Here is a 19234-nt window from a genome sequence, read left to right as displayed (position 1 = left end):
TGGTGTTATTGAATAGCACCATCAGAGTTTCTTCGAAATAAGATCAAACTCATAAACGCTACGTGTCATGATGAGAAAGTCGTCCCGATCTGGTTCTGTTCTTATTGCGAAGATAGTTATTGACGACATGTCGCCTTTTTTTGCGCACCTTTGTCTTTGTACATTGCTGTTATTAGAGATTCAAGGTAAGGATTAATTTTCAATGATATTCTCGTTCATTTGCACTATTCCATTTCTCCATTTTACAGCTTCAATGGCTTTGAATGTCTGAGAGTATTACACCAAGAGTGCATTGATTTTGTAGTACATGTAAGAAAGAGGTGGAAACCTCCGTGGAACAGTTCATAGTCTCCCTTTGGCGGAGCAAGAAATTGAACTACATGTACATGTATTTCCCGGCGTGGAGTAGTGTCCTACATGGTCAGCTAATTATTACAGTGGCTATCTTGAGTGAGCGATATGTCATTTATTTTTGTCATTTCAGGGTCCGTGCAGGGGTTTCCTAGCAATGTAAGTTAAAAATTCATTTTCCGGGAGTTTATTCTTTTCTTCTGCTACACATGCTGGCAGACGACAGGGCGTATATGCCGGTGTAATGTTTTTGAGTGTTTCTGTTTTTGGTGTTTCCCCTCATTGTTTGGGAACACTCAAAAATAGATTGACAAGTTTTTCTGTGTATCCCCCTATTGAAAAGTCGTGGTCTCTCTAGCTGCCTATTGTTTGGAAACACTGACACATGGGAAACAACCACAGATGTTACACCGGTTCTAATTGGCACGATGCAATCAAACATAATGGCCTCATGAAGCTCACTAGAATGCTTCTTCTTCTTCCGCGTTCGACTGGTTAAAAGTTTACGTTGTTCGTTTTTTGAGTGACGTAGCTCTCATTTTATTGCCCATAGTTTTGTTATATGACTCTAATTTGTATTCAGGATTCAAGCGGAAGCAACGTTGTGGACCTCGCCCCAAGTAACGTAACTGAGACGGGTAGGTAGAACACCCAGTTTGCTACACGTAGACACATATTTTCTTCCACTATATCCCCTTTCCCAGGTTTATTCCCTATCTCCCACCATGTTCACCAATTATTAACTTTCCGCAGGTTATCATTACACACCAAGAAGGAAAATATTTACTACAATCTAGTTCGTACCAAGAAGGCATTGCATTGCCCCAAATGGGAATTACCGGCACATGCCGACGTCGGGTTGGCAAAGTTCACAAGATGATTTCCCAGCTATCTCTGTCTAGTCTTAAAATAATGGGCATCCGTCGATTTTATTCCTTCGCTTCTTTGGAGAGCAGAAACCATAGTTCAGTAGTCATAGGTCATGAACGTCCATTCAGTAGTCACCATACTTCATTGTGATTTTGTTTGATCAAGCCCGGCGTAAATAATTGGCTCACGTACTATCGTTCTTACTTCTACTCGTCATTTTGTGTCATTCAAACTTACCTATGGAACACTTTTGCATGTTACTCCATTTGGGCTCAAACACAAGAGTATCCCTTTAATTTTCTAAAGGGAGAACTGAGTTAACAGCTCGGCCGCCAGGCGGCGCCCTGACCGATCCCGCGAGATCGCGCCGATCTCATGCCGCCATATTCAGTCTTTACTCTTGTGCTTCTACGAAGCACATCGTTTTTTCAAAGCTGCCGTGAATTCGATTTAAAACCAAATTCAACCAGCCAAGTCTAGACGATTTTTTGGGTTCATTCACCTACGGAGTAGACCGCCAAACTAATCTTGGCATTAGTATTGTCCAGTCTATTTAATTATAGACATTTTCTTAGCTAGCTTAGTCGACCCGGCTCCATTATTTTGATCTTGGTAGGGTAGAGTTAAGTAGGCTATTCTCCGCTCTATTGTAATGAACAAGACTCAGATCCATTGCAATAGTGTTTAATTCAAGTAGGCATGTTTTCCTTTCCATTAATTATTGCGTCCTTTCTGGCCTACTTGGGGTTCCCAGTGTTTTTATTGTCATTGGTACCATTTTTTATATGGCGTACCCCTCCGACGGCATCCTTTGTCTCACCACAAAGGAATGCGTCTGGTGGCGGGAAACGGGCCACGAAGACGCCTAAACCCTCTTCCGGTTCCGTTTCCGGGCATATAACCCGGAGGTCTAGCAAACCTCCCGCCACCACCCCTTCCGTCAGCCGAGTTCCGGTTCCGGCCGCGGCTGCGAAGGATGCGGGATCTGACATTATTAATGTCTGTGGTCCCAAGGGAGACTTACATCCAATAAGTCTCCAAGGGTTTAATATACCCCGGACCTCAGGGAACCTTCCGGTTCCCCTGTCGTCCGCTCCCCCGAGTACAAGCCCTTTGTACCCGCGGGAGCACCCTGCTTCCGGTCCGCCGATTGCAGTTCCGGTTACTGACGCGGGTTCCCGTTTTTCAGTAACCGAAGACTCTACTGGGGGTTTTTCTCAGTCTTTACTGCGAAATAACCCCAGTCCTCACGGACACAGTAGAGTAGGGCCGGACCTTATAACGCCACCTCCGAAACGCCATGCGTCTTCGGTAACAGCGTTTCCGCCCTCCGTACCTCCTTCTAAAAGGGCTTCCGGTAGCTCCATACCGGCGAAGGAGTTACGGGCATTTCCGGTTTCGGACTTCGTCCTACCGGAAATGCAGGCACCTTCCTACGTTGGCCAACCTCTTGGGTGGAACCAACCGGAAGTGCCACCCCCTCCTCGTAGCAGAGGCGTCGTTCCCATGGAACGAGCTACGCAGAGAGGACATCTGAACTCTGGTTCAGAATATGGGCATCTTCCGCTTCCGGAAGACCCATTCGCCCGCACATACGGCTTCCAGGGTTCGCTTATGCGCTCACCCTCGCCTCAACCGCCCGTCGTTGAGAGAAGCCGCACGTCGGGTCCGGAACCCGAGTCGGGACAGCAACTGTCCCAGCTCATCCAGATGGTAGCAGGTCTTTCTGATAGACTCAGCCATCTGGAGCAGGGTTCCGGTTCCTCTGGTGCGCCTGGTCCCATCGGATACCCACCATCCGACTCCTCTATTTTAGAGGAATTTTCTGAGAACGAGAGTTCTCAGCCAGGCTACCGCTCCCCCAATCAGGAGGAGCTGTCACCAGAGGAGGCCAATATCTTGTCGGATATGAGGACACTCAGATCCTTGATCAGAGCGTACCTCCCGCAGGATCTGTGCCCTACCCCGCCGGAACTGCCAGCCTTGTCAACACCGACCTTTTCACTCTGGGGACAGGAAGTGGATCCCAATCCACAGGTTTCTCAAGGCTCCACTCGGGCACTTGAATTCCTTCCTCCCTCCCCGTCGGTGGTAGCAGTCTCTGAACTTTTGGAGCGTACAATCAGAGACTCACAAGGCGCCCACCAACGTACTTCCATCCCTGTCCTTCCGGCAGTCGGACCGGAAGCTTGGTGTAAACCGGGGAAGTTGTTCACGGCACAACTTCCTCCCGTTAGGCAGTACCGCGCTGACTATTATCGAGTCAGCTCGGCCGGCTGTCCAGCTGCAGCATCGACTTCCATATTAAAGGACGATGTACAGCTGGACCAACTCGTGCCTTGGGTGACCTCCTCCTCGGCTTACCGAGACCTTAGAGCACAAGAGGGTCTGGCCAAAAACACGTTAGCGGTGCTCTCCTACGCAGAGCACACTAACCTGGCCCTAGCCAGATCCCTAAAAGATAATGAGTCACTATCTGATGACACAAAATCGCTTGTGACATCCTTGTCACATTCGATTAGGCACGCTATTGCGCTGTCCGCCAAGACCGCAGCAAATAGCGTCCTACTCCGTAGAGACGCCGCACTGGGCTCTCTCAATGTCATCAGATCCCTCCAGCTGGAAGGGGCCTTAAGAACCGCTCCTATGGACGGTTCTTTCCTGTTCGCAGATTCTGTACAAGAGGCGGCTCAAGCACAGAAAGATTGGGACAAATTATATGCCCCCACTGCGACACAGAGGGCCAAGACCTCTCTACCTAACGCTAGAAAGATAGAGAGGCCCCAGCAGGCATCGGGTTCAATCCCGTACGCCAGGCAGGTCCTGCCTAGGCCTACCCCGCCTAGTCAGCCTGCTCCTGCTGGATCCTTCCGACGGGAAGCGGAGGGTCGCCGGACTGGAAAGAGGAAAAATACTTCCTCTAACCAGGGTGGATCCGGTCCGACTAAGCACTCCTTTCGCCCAAGAGGTGCTGGCCGGAAGAGGTGACTCCCCCCTCCTTTCTCCTCCCGGACGCAAAAAGGAGCCGACTCCGGTAGTCGGGGGCCGTCTGCAAAAATTTGCAGACATTTGGGACGATTGGTGCCCAAAGGGGTCCCCAGTCCCAAACATGTTGAGGTACGGAGTGAAACTAGATTTCAACCGTACCCCCCCCCCGACTACCATATATCCAACCCCAGTTCAGCCACCGAAGGACCCAGTCAAGGCCTCTGCCCTCCAAGCAGAGGTCGCGACATTACTGGAGAAGCAAGCTATCCAGGTCCTTCAAGATCCATGCTCCCCCGGCTTTTACAGCCACGTTTTCTTGGTTCCCAAGAAAGCAGGGACATGGAGGATGATCATAGACCTTTCCAGGTTAAACACCTTCTTGAATGTTCCTCATTTCAAGATGGAAACCACCAGGTCTATAGCAACGGCGATACAGCCCAACGATTGGGCGGTATCGATGGATTTAATGGATGCGTACTTACATGTACCGATCCATCCAGACTATCAACACTTCCTTCGATTCCATTACGAAGGAAAGACGTATCAATTCAGGGCCCTGCCGTTCGGTCTGGCATCGGCACCCCTAATTTTTACGATGATAGTCACAGCCTTCGTCGCTCCCTTTCACGTGATGGGGTTCAAGCTCCATCACTACCTAGACGATTGGCTACTCCGTTGCAAATCGCGGGAACTACTACTGCAACAACTTCAGGTTCTAAAGCAAAAAGTAGTTTCCGCAGGTTGGATTATCAACGAAACAAAGTCAGAATTCATACCATCCCAAGACTTCGTTTACGTTGGAGTTCGGTTCCTTACGGCCATAGGGAAAATGCTGCCCCCCCTAGACAGGATAAAGAAAATTCTTCATCTCGTCGCAGAATTCAGAGGAAGGACTCAAGCTCCCGCAAGGCGATGCTTGAGCCTTTTGGGACTTCTGAATTCGGCAGCAGACCAAATCCCCCTTGGCCGTCTATATATGCGTCCCATCCAGATGTTTCTAATGTCTCTATGGAAACCCCACAGGGACCCATTAGACAAGTTGGTATTGATACCTCAATACCTACTCAAGAACGTCTGGAACTTCTGGGAGTCGGAGACTCGTCTCCAAAGCGGTGTAGATCTTGCTCCACCGCCCCCAGAAGTGTCCCTGTTCACAGATGCTTCCCTACTAGGGTGGGGAGCACATCTGAACAACGGGGACATGTCCATAAGAGGTCTATGGACAAGGGAGGAGACCATTCTTCCAATAAATATATTGGAAATGAAGGCTGTCCTTCTTGCCGTGAGGGCTCTTTCCCTTCGCCTGAAGAATCGGAGAGTAACCCTGTTCTCCGACAATTCTACAGTAGTAGCATATGTCAGGAGACAGGGAGGCACAAAGTCCGGCATTCTTTGCCAGCTAACTTGGGAGCTTTACCATCTTTGTGCCGACCTTGGAGTATCGATATGTGCCAGACACATACCGGGCAATCGCAACATCCTTGCCGACGCCCTGTCCCGTCAGAACAAGCTAGTTCAGACAGAGTGGACACTCCATCAGGAGATTGTAGACGACCTTTGTCGCCTTTGGCAATCTCCGAAGGTAGATCTGTTCGCCACCAGGCTGAACAATCGCCTTCCCATCTATTACTCTCCACTTCCGGACGAAGAGGCCCTGGAAGTCGACAGCCTTACAGCCTCTTGGGTCGGGCTGAACGCATATGCGTTTCCACCCCTCCCTCTCATCCAACCAGTCCTGAACAAGATCTTGACCAGCCATCCGGTGAGAATAACTCTCATCGCACCTTGCTGGCCAAATCAGGCCTGGTTCCCAGCCTTGCTGGAGCTCCTGATAGATCACCCCAGGAGTCTTCCTACTTGGAAGCACCTCCTGTGGCACCCCCTGGGGAGATGCTACCACCAGAACCCTGGATTTTTCAAGTTTCACGCCTGGAACTTATCCAGTTGCATCTCCACCAGAGAGGCTTTTCGGACATCGCTGTCAAGCGCATGTCCGCACCTCAAAGGGGGTCTACCCTTGATGTGTATCAAGGAAAGTGGTCTACCTTCACTTCCTGGTGCAGGGAGAACGGAGTTAATCCGATCTCTCCCTCTATATACAGATTAGTTGATTTCCTTATTGAATTATTCACGGAAAGACAACTATCTGTCACGGCTATAAAAGGGTACAAGTCCGCCATCGCTTCTACCCTCCGTGTTTTAAGCACCTGGGATCTTCGTTGGGAGGACCAAATAACCCCTCTTTTCAGAGGAATGTTATTAGAGCGTCCTAGACCGGTTCACAACACCCCTAAATGGGACCTTTCTGTTGTCCTTAAGGTGCTCATGAGGCATCCTTTTGAACCCATGTCTATTTCATCCATGAAATATCTGACACTCAAAACGGTCTTTCTAGTAGCCTTGGCTACCGCCCAACGGAGATCAGAGCTCCATGCACTTTCTTTTAAGAAGCTGGCTTTTAGAGAGGGAGGGGAGGTTATCCTGGCTTTTATACCAGGATTTCTGGCAAAGAACCAGGGACCAGCCGCCTCTCGGCCCCCGGTTACTATTCCCTCTCTGTCAGGAACGATCTCTTATGATCTTCCTGACAGAACTTTATGTCCCGTCAGGGCCCTAAAGTTCTACATAAATAGGACAAAACCTCCCGGTATCCGCCAGGGGAGAGAGCGTTTGTTTTTGTCCTATAAGGAGGGAAATAAACGAGAGATAGCGGCCGCCACTATTTCAAGGTGGATTGTGGAGACTATTCGTCTTTCCTACAACACCTTGAAGACTTCCTCTGATCTTCGTGCGCTAGCTAACATCTCAGCGCACGAAGTTAGAGCACTAGCCACCTCCTGGGCTAACTACCGAGGAGTTGCTCTTCAAGAAGTCGTTTCCGCTGCATGTTGGAGTAATCACTCCACATTCTCTCGTTTCTACCTACGAGACGTTTCTTCCCTCGTAGATGGCATGCACACAATCGGCCCGATTGTGTCTGCGGGGCATGTTGTTTGATCCTGGCTAGATCAAAAAAGGGGGGGAAGCCCGATTGAAGAGTCAAACGCGCATCTTGCGCCATTTTTGATATGCCCTATCTTCAACATCCAGGCAACCCCTAGTAGACTAGAAAGGACGCAATTTCTTATTGTTGTTTAGCAATAACTCATTCTACACCCTTCAACATGCCTTACTTGCTCTAAGCTCTGTTGCCGGAAAGAAGATGGTTTTATTACGCAATTCTAGCGCTTTCCGGAGAATGGGTCTATTACTCTCTATAATATGATTGTAATACCGAGATCAAAATACCGGTCCTCCGGTTCTCCCCATTTCTTTCCCCTGGCGGTCCTCCTTAGCTAATATGCCGGTGGTGCCTCCTGGATGGAACAACAGCTCAGCCTTAGGTAAGTCCTCGTTTCCCACCTCCAATAGGTTGCTGGGATTCGATGCAAAAGTGTTCCATAGGTAAGTTTGAATGACACAAAATGCCCATTTCCTTACAAGAAATGGCCATTTTGTTAGTTCATACTTACCTATGGAACACGGCCCTCCCGCCGTCCCCACAAACGGGACATACTCTTTATTAACGCTCAAGAGTAAAGACTAAATATGGCGGCATGAGATCGGCGCGATCTCGCGGGATCGGTCAGGGCGCCGCCTGGCGGCCGAGCTGTTAACTCAGTTCTCCCTTTAGAAAATTAAAGGGATACTCTTGTGTTTGAGCCCAAATGGAGTAACATGCAAAAGTGTTCCATAGGTAAGTATGAACTAACAAAATGGCCATTTCTTGTAAGGAAATGGGCACTTTCTTCAAGCGAAGTTTCGGAACTTCCGTTCAGGCATTGACCAATGAGAAGCCAGGTAGGCTACAAGTGTCAGGCTTTCTGTGCCTAACGTGCATAGGCGTGTTCTGATTAGCCTGTACGTGATCGGAAATACCCAGCTTGAAGAAAGAGATGAATGGGTTCGGCTCGCTTGTCAAGGTTTATTGCAGAGAGTTATTTTTCTTTCCAAAATGATGCAGTGAGATGGTCCAACTGGTCAGATTGCTCGCTCTCCTGTGGCGGAGGGGAAAGGACCCGCATCAAGCTTGTGCCAGACTGCAACATCAGCACTTCCGCAGACGACGAGCCTGCCGATAACTCCTCGGTTTGCGTAGACACCGAGTCTTGCAATGCACACCGATGTCCTGGTAGGTTTCGTGAAACACACCTTTGAAAAACTCTAGTTTCACCGGTCTTAGACCCTTTATGATACCCTTACATCGGAGGATGGCCGTACCATGGCCAGCGGACAACTTTTTGTCGCTCAACCGTTGTCAAGGGTAATTAGCTCGTGATCACAGTTCGCTGTAGGGCCCTCTCCAGGTTTGCTTCATCAGTTATTATTAATTAGGAGAGAGAGAGAGACCATCTTATTCTTTAGTGCGTTCTTTCTTCCTTTACATCATAATAGTCAATGGCCATTGGGAACCCTGGAAGCCATGGTCTGTATGCAGTACCACATGCGGGCCAACTGGAGTACGAACGCGCCACCGAGAATGCAAACCATCTTTAGCGGAGAGGTACGGGGGAAACGACTGCGCCGGTTTAAATCAACAAATTAAAAGCTGCAACAGAAAAAACTGTCCAGGTAAACCCCCACTGAATTTGCCTATCACTAATTCTTTTGTGTTATGTGACTAAACTGGTTCGCTGACTGATGTAGGAGAAACCGGCAGTTCTTCAGAGGCAGTTCAATCCCTTTATGTACTCTATCATCCCGTACATCCTTATGAATCACAAACTTTCCACCAGTATTTCGTGCGATATTTACGTAGTTCTCCCCAGGGTTTCATGTAAGGTAGACACTGCTTGAATAACAAGCACTGCTTATTACTCTGCATGGAATCAACTGAGTTGCAATAGAATATTCATAAAAAATGCCTAATTCTTCAGGGGAGGGGGCTAGGTTTACTTTCACCCCGGCATCATTGATAAAGTTACATATAACTACTTGTTTGCGATTCCACTGTGATCAGATTTTAGATGTTCGGAACCATTTCAGTCCATGGAGGGTGGACGGACTGGTCCGATTGGAGTGAACCAACCAAGACCTGTGCAGATTTCGTGGTCTTCAAAACGCGGACATGCACAAATCCTGAACCAAAGTATGGTGGACAACCCTGTATAGGTTCCTTTAGACAAGTCGAATATCGTATCCATGCGGTTTTTCCCAACTGTCCAGGTGAGTGGGTTGGTGATTTCGTTTTATTCTTTTGTAGACCAGAAGAAGAAACTGAAATGAAGTAACGGTAATTTCATTAGTCTAAGAATTGCCGTCTGTTTCTGAAAAGGCTCCTCAACCTTGCGAGATTTGATTGAGTGCGCATACTTTTTCAGAACCGTTATTTCGAAATGTGTCTACATGTAGTTGTGCTAATCGACACTTGCTTTCCGAGCCCGTTCTGCTGATGAGCGGTGTGGGCATGTCACATCATCGCCTTTTGTCACGTCTGTGTGCCTTGGCAGCAACCTCCTATGGGAATGCTTTTAATTGCCCCGAAGAAAAACGATAAATGCTTGATTTGTATCTGTTGCAATGGGCAAGTGCGAGGGAAAAAAGAATCGCTGCGATTAGAGCACTTTTTTGCGAGGAAAACCGGTAATCGTTCAGGTGTTTTCTATCGGTTTGTATTCCAGTTGACGGTGGTTGGTCCAGGTGGTCTTCTTGGAGCACAGCCTCGGTGACCTGCGGTAAACCCGTAGTTGAACGGACCAGATCTTGCACGGAACCTCAGCCGCAGTACAACGGAAAAGAATGTAATGGCGCGCCACGACAGACGAAGGTGATTGATAAGGGGGTACCTTGTCCGAGTGAGTACATTTAGGATGTTGGCAGCAGTAATCTTAAAACATCCCAAAATAATACGCATAAGGCGTCCTTCCATCTCCTAGGGGCTGCCTGGTCCTGCAAAATATATAGCACTTGCTGAAATATGACGTCAGAAGCCCCTTTAGTGACTATCTCGGCCTAGTAAACAACGCACCTCGCTGTGAGATCTCGTGATATTTGGGTGATCGATCGCTCTGTTCAGCAGACGGAGCTATTCCCATGCGTTGGCGCGATGACGGGACCGAGACTGCAATCAAGTAGAGGCATTTCTGATCTCAACCGGAATTCCAGAAGTGCGGGCAATATATCTGGAAAAGCTCTGGTCGGCATAATCCTGGTACAAGATTCTTAAATCTTACCTAGCTTTTATTATTTTCTACGCATCTTATTTCCGTAAGGGGAGTTAATTATTTATATACATGTACTTGAACATAATTATACTGGTTCAGAATCGAAGGAGGTGAGGTCTGGATCACTGATGTAACTTTAACTGGCTTCGTCTCAACCAAATTAAACGCATCGCATTTTCTGTTTTATTACAGTTCATGGTGGCTGGAGTGAATGGGCGACGCTGACTGAATCATGTCCCCCGTCCAAGAGGTTATGGGAGGGCAGATCCTGTATCAATCCCACACCGAAGCACAAGGGAAGGTTATGTAATGGGACCTCTCAAAGGCAGGTGACCTGTGAGCGTAAGTCAGCCATCGTCAATTACCTCCCTTCGTTAACACCTCTCTGTTAAGGACAACCTCTCTATCAATGAGACACCAGTTTTGGTCCCAAATGAGTTGTTTCCATTTACACTAATTTAACCTCTCCAATCAGGCCTGAAGCACAGCAGTAGTCAGTCCCGTGGGTGTCCTTTTAAGAGTAGTCCGCAACACTTGATTATCTACTAACTTATGGTGATTCCCTTGTAGTGTTGTCCGCAACACTTGATTATTTACTAACTTATGGTGATTCCCTTGTAGTGTTGTCTGCAACACTTGATTATTTACTAACTTATGGTGATTCCCTTTTAGTGTTGTCCGCAACACTTGATTATTTACTGACTAATGGTATTTCATTTTACTTATTAACTCCAGTCTCTTTTTCTTAAGCGGTTCGAGTCAATGGTGGATGGTGCGAGTGGGAGGCTTGGGGTCAGTGTTCAAAGTTCTGTTACCAAAATAACAAAACGGAGCAGTTTAGGCAAAGGATTAGAAAATGCGAATGCCCAAAGCCTGAAAATGGCGGCCAAGTTTGCGGTGAGTCGAAAGCAGATATAATGATGAAATGTTTCAACGTTAATGAGAATTTTCCCCTGTTTGAGTCGAGAACAACTTCAGCGTGAAATATTCTCTGTCACGGAACAAAGAGTATATTCTGCAAGTATTTACCCCTGTTTGAAGAAAAAAAACGTCAGCGAGCATTTGATTTCCTCTGTTCGAGTATTTTCCCATGTTTGAGAAAAGAGTAACTATTATCGACTGAGCTTTATTGAATTTGCCCGCTTTGATGTTATAATATAGTCTTTTTAATATTGCCTTTTTCAGGCAATGCTGAATCCGAGACGTCGGACTGCGCAAAGAACGATCAACAACAATGCAGTCAGTATACAATATGTACTAGTAAACCTTATTAAAGGGACTCCCATGTTGGGGAACAAAGTGACTTGAAATATAGTTCGCCTCTCAACCACAAGAGGTGCCAGAATCTTACCCAGATATCATTAATTATACTATGCCGACTTATCGGCAGTGAATGGCAATCCTAACGTCTCCTCCGGGATATACGCACAACGACGGTAGATAGGCATGGCATTATAATGCAGCGAAAAAGATTCAGATTGATACGTTGCATATATTCAATACGACTATAGCAGACATATACATTAGATTTAAGGAATTGAACCCGAGGCGGAGGACCTTGGTTGAGTTACCAAGACACTCGAGGGTGGAGCTAAAATACAGTCCAAACCCGAGCCGACAGGCGAGGGTTTGGACGAAATTTTAGCTCCACCCGAGAGTGTCTTGGTAACTCAACCAAGGTCCGAAGCCGAGGGTTCAATTTCTATTCTAAAATACCTCAAACTTAAAAAGATAGGCCACGAAATAACTTGAATATGTGCGAATTTGGCAAATTCCATCCATCGCCTGCCCGGAGCGCCGGTAGCGCCGTTGTTTACATTATGTTACGGCAGCCCGTATAGGAAGTCCGGATCGGCTCGCTCAAGTGACGCTAAAATCCGCGCAAATGGGCTATTTGGAGCGTTTTTCTCAGCAAATATGTGTAGTGCTCATTAAAAAACTTAGGGTGGTTGATGCTTCCTTGGCTGATTTGTGTTTGAAGCAGTGTTTTGAGAGCCTCAAACTTCTGAAGTGAGCTGTGTGCATGGTTCCACATTTTAGTGCAACCCGAGGGAACTTTGGTAGAGCATCTTGGTTGCGTGTCCAAAACACTCCACTCTCAGAACGAGGCTTATGCATTTTCCATTTAAAAGTTGACTTTACGGTACCAAGGTATTTTAGAATATACGTCTATACCGATATGGTCCTAACCACACTATACCGAAGTCTCGACATAAACTGAGTATCAATTTAGTTAGCTGCAGCAAGACAACTCTCGAAGGGGGAATGACGCACTTGATGTAGAGACCAATAAAATCAAGGCGGAGGAAAAGATGTTTCATAACTTCACAGTATTAGTATTTGTTAGAGACACTCGCAGTCTGAATGGAATATTCCTGCAGGAAAGAAAGAAATATTTGGCGAGACTCTGCATTCTTGCTGCCTCTTTCACTTTCAATTCGCAAAGTCTATTGCCGTTTTCGGTTAGTTTTGAATGTAAATGTATAGCAGCCCGCGTTACCACGTCATCCAGCCTATACAGTATGTAACTCCTAACAGAGATACATGTATCAATGATTCATATTCTTTCATTTTCATCTTACAGATCCTCCCACAAGGGTAAGTAGCTCTCAAAAATTATTTATTTTGTAAACAAAATACGTGACCAGTAGATATGTAAATTTTATATTAAAATTGTTACTTAAAACCGTTTGCTCTTGTAACATTGTCAGCGGGGGCGCATTGTTTTTACCTTTTTCGATCTTCCAGATCGTTTTGCGAAGGCGTCTTTAGCAGTCATCCGTCTCGTTCATAATGAGTCTTTGCATTGGACCCTTCCTCTGCCTTCAATCTTTCTTTTTCCCTTCAAAGGCACCGTGTAAGAAGGCAGATACATCCGATTCTGAAAACGGGTATGACTATGGAGGTGATTATGGCAACGGGGAAGGAGGAGAGGAAGTCACTACAGCTGGACCACAATATGGAAACTATGACGACTATGGCGATTGTTAGGAAACATGACAGTGATTATCATAGTACACATCTCATGCTATGCTATCCTATGTGTCCAGTGAATATATTCACTAGGTATTTCGTTTGGAGGTGGAGAAGGTCTACAAGCGTGAAATGATTATCGAAAAAGATGCACTGGTTGCCATTCTATGTAGATTAGGATATTTGGTGGTGAGATCGATCCGCCAAGGCTTAAAAAAATGGGTAACTGCCAAAAAGCATGTCAATTGGCCAGGTCCACATAAAGCATCAAAAAGTAAAAAACCGAGTTTTCAATTATTTCGTATTTTGTTTCATTTGTGTTACTATGTACCGAATACATTCAAATACACCAAGTCGGAATACTAATGAAGACAAAGCACGGACTCCTATTAGTCCGTGATATCGTAAATTATAGACTCTCGCGTCGTGCGATAAATGGCCAAAGGCTCACTATCATGTTTCAGGGCAATAACGTTGGCAGTCGCCATGAAACATGAAACATCTGGTATCAAAATAATCGTTCGTTATGCTGGCTTAGTTCTGCAATTACATGTATGTATTTATCTATACGTACGTTCAGCAATTATCTTACTCGTCTCCAACTCATTGAAAGTCTGAGCGCGGTGATTAACCTTGTGTGTCATGTCACTCGAATCATGTCGCTCTCGACGCCCTGGTGGTTGGCGTGAACTATGCCAAATCGAGATTAATCATCGCATCCATTTTCGTCACATCATGCAAGTGGTGATCATTATAGTCGTGAGCAGCGTCCTACACCAATCTTCGCCAGCAAGCATCGGCTTGTACACGATGCACGTTGTTTTGAGGTGACGACAATGAGTTTGGACTGCGGAGGCCTGGGTTTCAAAATGGCCGATGAATCGGAAGCGCTGATGGTACTGACTACTGTGCAAGAAGCAAGCACATCTGACCCTGCGGTGAACGTTCTCCGCATCGTTTATCTTGTCGTCACGAAGTACGCATGGATTGCCATCGTGCTGCCAGGGCTTTTCGGAAATGTCATGTGCATCATCGTAACTCTGCAGTGTGACAACCGGCGGATTTCGACCTGTAACTACATGACTGCTCTCGCCGTGGCAGATTCGGGTGTCCTCATCGAGCTCGCATGGGGGTGGCGTGGTTTGGGTTCAACAAGTTGGCAAAATCACTTTCCTTCTGAAGTTGCCATGCAGTAAGTATAATGGGAGGAAGACGTATAGGCCTAAGTATTACTTGACAGTAATATTCATTCCGTGCCAGTGACGTAATAAATTCGCGCAGGACTTGATGTCACGGCAAACCTTCGGTATATACATTGTACATGTATACATCGTCGTTCATAAGGGTTACAATTTCTGTCAAATGCCCCCACCAGAGAGTCGACATCCATTTTCTTAGAGGTGCCGTCGGATACCGCTTCTTTGAAAGCGTTGTTGGGAGTTGCGCCTTTAAGGAAATGATTGCATGTTCTTACTGACAATACTTTCGATGAGTGAACTCAGTGGAACAACGGAATTGAGGGTTTCATCAGTCTGGCAGGATTTGAAGGGTAGAAGCGGTGGCAGCCGCATGCAACTGAAACCAGTACATTGACCCAGAAAATGCGGTGTGATATGGTAGATGTAATACAGAATCAACCTCGTCCTTCACATTTCCTGGGTGGAATTGTTGGTTTAATGAAAATGACGCCGCAAGTTTTATCGTGCTAGTGTGTGTATATCTTATTTCAAGCGGATTACGTGTTGAGAAACTGGCCAGCCTGGTTGTTCAAAAGAAGTTATGTCACTAACTTAATTAAAGTTATTTTTAGCTTTCCGTTATTTTCTTCAGTAGAGTCTATTAACTTTAACGCCAAGTTAAATCTTACGACAAGTGAATGACTAAGTTGTTTTGAACAACCGGGGGAGTTCTCGTGAGGGCGTAGCCTGTCTATTATTCCAGGGTAATGTGGTATCAAGCCTACTCCTTTGGTGTCCTGTCTGGTTTCTTTCTCGCAGAGATGACGGTTGATAGACTTATCGTCGTTAGATTCCCAATGGCTGCACCAAGACTCTGCAGAACCCGCCGGGCCTGCATGACCATAGCTGTGACGTTCGTACTGGTCTGTAGTTTCCATGTCTACATGTTCTTTGCCTATAGATACGTCCGTAATGAAGAAACAGGTAAGCCTATGATTATTTGAAAAGCGAGAAAGATGCAATGAGCCCGACATTGTGATCAGGATGTCGCCGAGAAAAGTGTAGTAGGCGCCGATTCGGCGTGTTGGCGTTTCGCAAGCTTTGCGAAAATCTCCTAATACGCATCACGCCGTTCACGCACAATGGTTTTCAACTATCAGTCAGTTATCATTTTCCTACCTTTGGGTAAAGGTATAAAAAATGTGGGGCACAAAAACCTTCGGACCTTAGACCGATTTCCAATATTGTGTTTTGCAGCTGAAATAGACGAGGGTCCTTTGCGAATGACAGTACCTCACGCCCCCGAGTTAGAAACATTCGGAAACGCGGTACAATTGGCAGTTGGAACAGTCCTGCCGTTTTGCCTGATTGTTTTTTGCAACGTATGGATAATCGTAGTGCTACGGAGAGCATCCCACAAACAAGGCAAGATGGGTGTCAGCGAGAAAAATCGGAAGACGCGAGAGAAGGAGACAACCCACTTGACAAGAATGTTAATCCTCGTCAGTATTGCTTACGTCGTGACGTCAATTCCGTATAGGTTGTTTGACATCATCATAGGGATTCCAGAAGTTAAAGGTCATTACAAGATGGACGATGAATACTGGAGATTACGCCTAAATTGTCAGCATATCGTTATAATCGCTTTTTGGAATGTAAATTATGGGATAAACTTTTATTTGTATTGTTTAGGAGGTGGAAAGAAATACAGAGATGATGTTAAGCAGAGAGTGTTTAAATTTGTATCGTGTTGCAAATCGTAATTGATTGATCGAGTGATTGATTGATTGATTGATTTACATGTATTTGATTCCACCTTAAAGGTGAGTATACAATCAAAATACACAATGTACATGTTATAGTTAATGAACAGAATTACAGAAATAAACAATTCTACAGTGTGCAATAAAACACAGAGATGTGATTCATCTTCTCTCTGATTTGCCCTTCCTCAAGAGTGTGTAGGAATAAGTACAAAATGCTAGTTACTTCAATTGTAAAAAAAATGAAACTTCAATCCTTCTCATATATAAAAATCCAAATTGATCGATATCATGCCCTTCGTATAAACTGGCTGCAAAAAATCATATATCGTCGTTGGTGTACTCCCTTTCTGCCTTTCGTCGCCTGTCTGTCAGCTATTACATGAAGGCACTTTCATGATAGGTGTTAGAATTGCTGTCCGATCCCAGGCACGCTGACAACTATTGCGTCTACTTAATAGAACTACATATCGGAATACCTTGTGTGAACTTTTAGTATTCATTAAAGTAAAAACACCTGCCCGCGTTTCATTCAGTTCCGCTATTAAGTACAAATATAAGGCAGGTGTAATGTTTTTGAGTGTTTCTGTTTTTGAGTGTTTCCCCTCATTGTTTGGGAACGCTCAAAAATAGATTGACGAGTTTTTCTGTGTATCCCCCCCCCCCCCTATTGAAAAGTCATGGTGTCTCTAGCTGCCTATTGTTTGGAAACACTGACACATGGGAAACAACCACAGATGTTACACCGGCATGCAATATGCATCCCATCCCTTCCCGTTGTAAGGAGTGAGGGAGCATGTGACCACCTCTGGTTGGCCGCCGTTGTTACAACCACTTCTTGGCTTCTGTATTGGATAGCCCACGGTGCCATCCGCTAGCCATCCACACCAGCAACTGTCAAGTCCTTGCTTCCAAGCCTCCGTCAGCTGATCCCGTCTGGCTAACCTCATACCACGACCAGCGCAGATGTCTACGGCTTTGTCCCAGTTTGCAATCTGGTAGTATCCAGCGTTATCCACGACGCGTACGACTGAAACTACAAGAGACAAAAGGGTAAAATCATAAATAAATAAACGCGCTTCAATATATACATATTTTGCCTTATTTCCGGAACTGCCGCATTAGTCTGCATGAAAAGCACGTTGCCCTTGTACACTGTACAATAGTGTATAGCTACGACGACAGAGAGACTGGTCTATACTTGCAATCGTTTCATTAAGACGTAAATAGCCATACATGTGAATGCCTAGTCACAATAATGTCATTTATAAACACTTCTATTTTAATCTTTTGTGTTTTCTGATCAATCTTATTTATCCAAATAGATTGTCTTTTGATTTCAAAAGGCTATTCAAATTATGATCCATGCACTTTTACAGATTTTTTTAATTCAAGCCCTCATCGTCTAACTTGTGTTTCTATAGTACAACATGATGGTTTAAGAAATCAAACGTGCTATCGCTAAACTCTAAAAAACTTACTCTCAGATGCAGTGCAGTATGCATCAAATCCTATCCCATTGCCAGGAGTGAGTGAGCACGTGACTATCCTCGGTGCATTTAATCCGCCACCACAGCCAGACCTTGACTTCTGTATTGGATAGCCCACGGTGCCATCCGCTAGCCATCCACACCAGCAACTGTCAAGCCCTTGTTTCCAAGCCTCCGTCAGCTGATCCCGTCTGGCTAACCTCATACCACGACTAGCGCAGATGTCTACGGCTTTGTCCCAGTTTGCAATCTGGTAGTATCCAGCGTTATCCACGACGCGCACGACTGAAACTAAAAGAGCCTGATTAAGTCATGCCGATTATCGGCGATTTGCATCAATCCTACTGTCTCCTTCTTTGGGGATGGGAGAGATACTAACGCACAACGCCGATAGATCAACATGGATTCAGTACGGTCAGAACAGACTTGCAAGAAACCTCTTTGATCGTGGTTTGTGCTTGCGGCCGCATTGCAGTTGTCCCTTTTTAGTAACCGCTTGAGACCTACAAACGTCAAACAGGGTAGTCGTTTTTTGGCCAGGATCCCCGATGAACCGACACTGGGCAGCTGTAGCCTGAGCTACATGTACTTCTGAATCTTTTCATTTCGCCCACATCGCAGGTCCATCCGTGTACGTCATTCTGTCCGTCGCAGGGAGGATCGAGACGCGGTGGTCTATGCGATGACGCAGGCCGATGTGGTCCTGCTGCATGCGGGCGAAATGTGAAATATCCAGATCGACCTATAAAAACGTACATATTTGATCGCAGGTGACCCCCGGTATGTAGTAATCACATAAGCTATCGGAAATCTGACCATGTTCCACGTGGGCTCCTCCCAGCATTGAGAAACGTGGCTCCACCACAACCCGAACTTTCATTCTCCCGGCCCCTAGTGGTCTAAGCAAGTCGGTGTATGCCAAAGCTAAGCATTGGGTTTTAAACATGTTTAAAAAGAAATAGAAGAATGAGTAGATGATAGGCTAATCAAAAGCGCAACGTAGGCCTACCTGCGTTAGATGCGATGGACGCCATCCAAACTAGCGCCAGCGTCACGATTAGGCCCCAGTGTAGTCGCTTCATTGTTACAGTTTCTTGTTGGAGGTGGTCAATTCACATTCTCAGTCCTGTGAACGTCACTCTGTTTAAAGATTTTATCGTGATTTGCAATTCAATCACACCGACTATTATATAGACCTACAGACAAGTCGGATGATAACCTTGACATATCATTGATATCAGACAATAAACCCACAACAGCATGTGAAAGGCCTATCGAAAAGTAAGTTGCAAATGACTCACGCGGGAGATAGTAATGATCGATGGCCAAGTGATTATGTATTTAGTCAAATCGTAATGCCACTGCAAAACAAATGTGTCCGCTTTTGGCGTAATGACTCGTCTAATGACAGTCGTTTA

The 19234-nt window shown here is 46.0% G+C and overlaps 3 protein-coding genes across 3 annotated transcripts; 2 read left to right on the top strand and 1 right to left on the bottom strand.

Annotated features, from left to right (window-relative positions):
- The first annotated feature begins 53 nt into the window (after positions 1-53).
- Positions 54-13682, top strand: LOC135493884 (coadhesin-like). Its single transcript, XM_064781526.1, has 12 exons — positions 54-185; positions 485-510; positions 935-989; positions 8213-8380; positions 8644-8820; positions 9235-9414; positions 9870-10043; positions 10605-10754; positions 11163-11309; positions 11598-11651; positions 12997-13010; positions 13263-13682. Exons 1-12 carry the CDS (start codon positions 68-70, stop codon positions 13401-13403), a joined length of 1404 nt encoding a protein of 467 aa, XP_064637596.1. The 5' UTR covers positions 54-67; the 3' UTR covers positions 13404-13682.
- Positions 13683-14147: 465 nt separating this feature from the next.
- Positions 14148-16326, top strand: LOC135494081 (nociceptin receptor-like). The gene is made up of 3 exons (XM_064781831.1): positions 14148-14577; positions 15327-15547; positions 15821-16326. Exons 1-3 carry the CDS (start codon positions 14222-14224, stop codon positions 16324-16326), a joined length of 1083 nt encoding a protein of 360 aa, XP_064637901.1. The 5' UTR covers positions 14148-14221.
- A 24-nt stretch (positions 16327-16350) lies between these two features.
- Positions 16351-19036, bottom strand: LOC135493934 (hyaluronan and proteoglycan link protein 1-like). The gene is made up of 3 exons (XM_064781607.1): positions 18826-19036; positions 17808-18107; positions 16351-17362 (listed from the first exon to the last, which is right to left on the bottom strand). The coding sequence occupies exons 1-3, from the start codon at positions 18896-18898 to the stop codon at positions 17067-17069; spliced, it is 669 nt and encodes a 222-aa protein (XP_064637677.1). The 5' UTR covers positions 18899-19036; the 3' UTR covers positions 16351-17066.
- Positions 19037-19234: the final 198 nt, after the last annotated feature.

The sequence above is a fragment of the Lineus longissimus genome, chromosome 9 (genome assembly GCF_910592395.1).
Source record: "Lineus longissimus chromosome 9, tnLinLong1.2, whole genome shotgun sequence".
Classification (NCBI taxonomy): domain Eukaryota; kingdom Metazoa; phylum Nemertea; class Pilidiophora; order Heteronemertea; family Lineidae; genus Lineus; species Lineus longissimus.
The sequence above is the reverse complement of the archived record's forward strand: the minus strand, read 5'-3'. Positions and strand labels throughout refer to the sequence as shown.

Excerpts from the sequence above, each read along its gene's own strand:
- LOC135493884 (XM_064781526.1), top strand. The coding sequence starts at position 68 with ATGATGAGAAAGTCGTCCCGATCTGGTTCTGTTCTTATTGCGAAGATA. Across the intron at positions 8,821-9,234 it reads CAACAGAAAAAACTGTCCAG|TCCATGGAGGGTGGACGGAC; the intron begins GTAAACCCCCAC and ends GAACCATTTCAG. Across the intron at positions 9,415-9,869 it reads GGTTTTTCCCAACTGTCCAG|TTGACGGTGGTTGGTCCAGG; the intron begins GTGAGTGGGTTG and ends TTTGTATTCCAG.
- LOC135494081 (XM_064781831.1), top strand. The coding sequence starts at position 14,222 with ATGAGTTTGGACTGCGGAGGCCTGGGTTTCAAAATGGCCGATGAATCG. Across the intron at positions 14,578-15,326 it reads CCTTCTGAAGTTGCCATGCA|GGTAATGTGGTATCAAGCCT; the intron begins GTAAGTATAATG and ends CTATTATTCCAG. Across the intron at positions 15,548-15,820 it reads CGTCCGTAATGAAGAAACAG|CTGAAATAGACGAGGGTCCT; the intron begins GTAAGCCTATGA and ends TGTGTTTTGCAG.
- LOC135493934 (XM_064781607.1), bottom strand. The coding sequence starts at position 18,898 with ATGAAGCGACTACACTGGGGCCTAATCGTGACGCTGGCGCTAGTTTGG. Across the intron at positions 18,108-18,825 it reads GTCCATCGCATCTAACGCAG|TTTCAGTCGTGCGCGTCGTG; the intron begins GTAGGCCTACGT and ends AGGCTCTTTTAG. Across the intron at positions 17,363-17,807 it reads ATACTGCACTGCATCTGAGA|TTTCAGTCGTACGCGTCGTG; the intron begins GTAAGTTTTTTA and ends TGTCTCTTGTAG.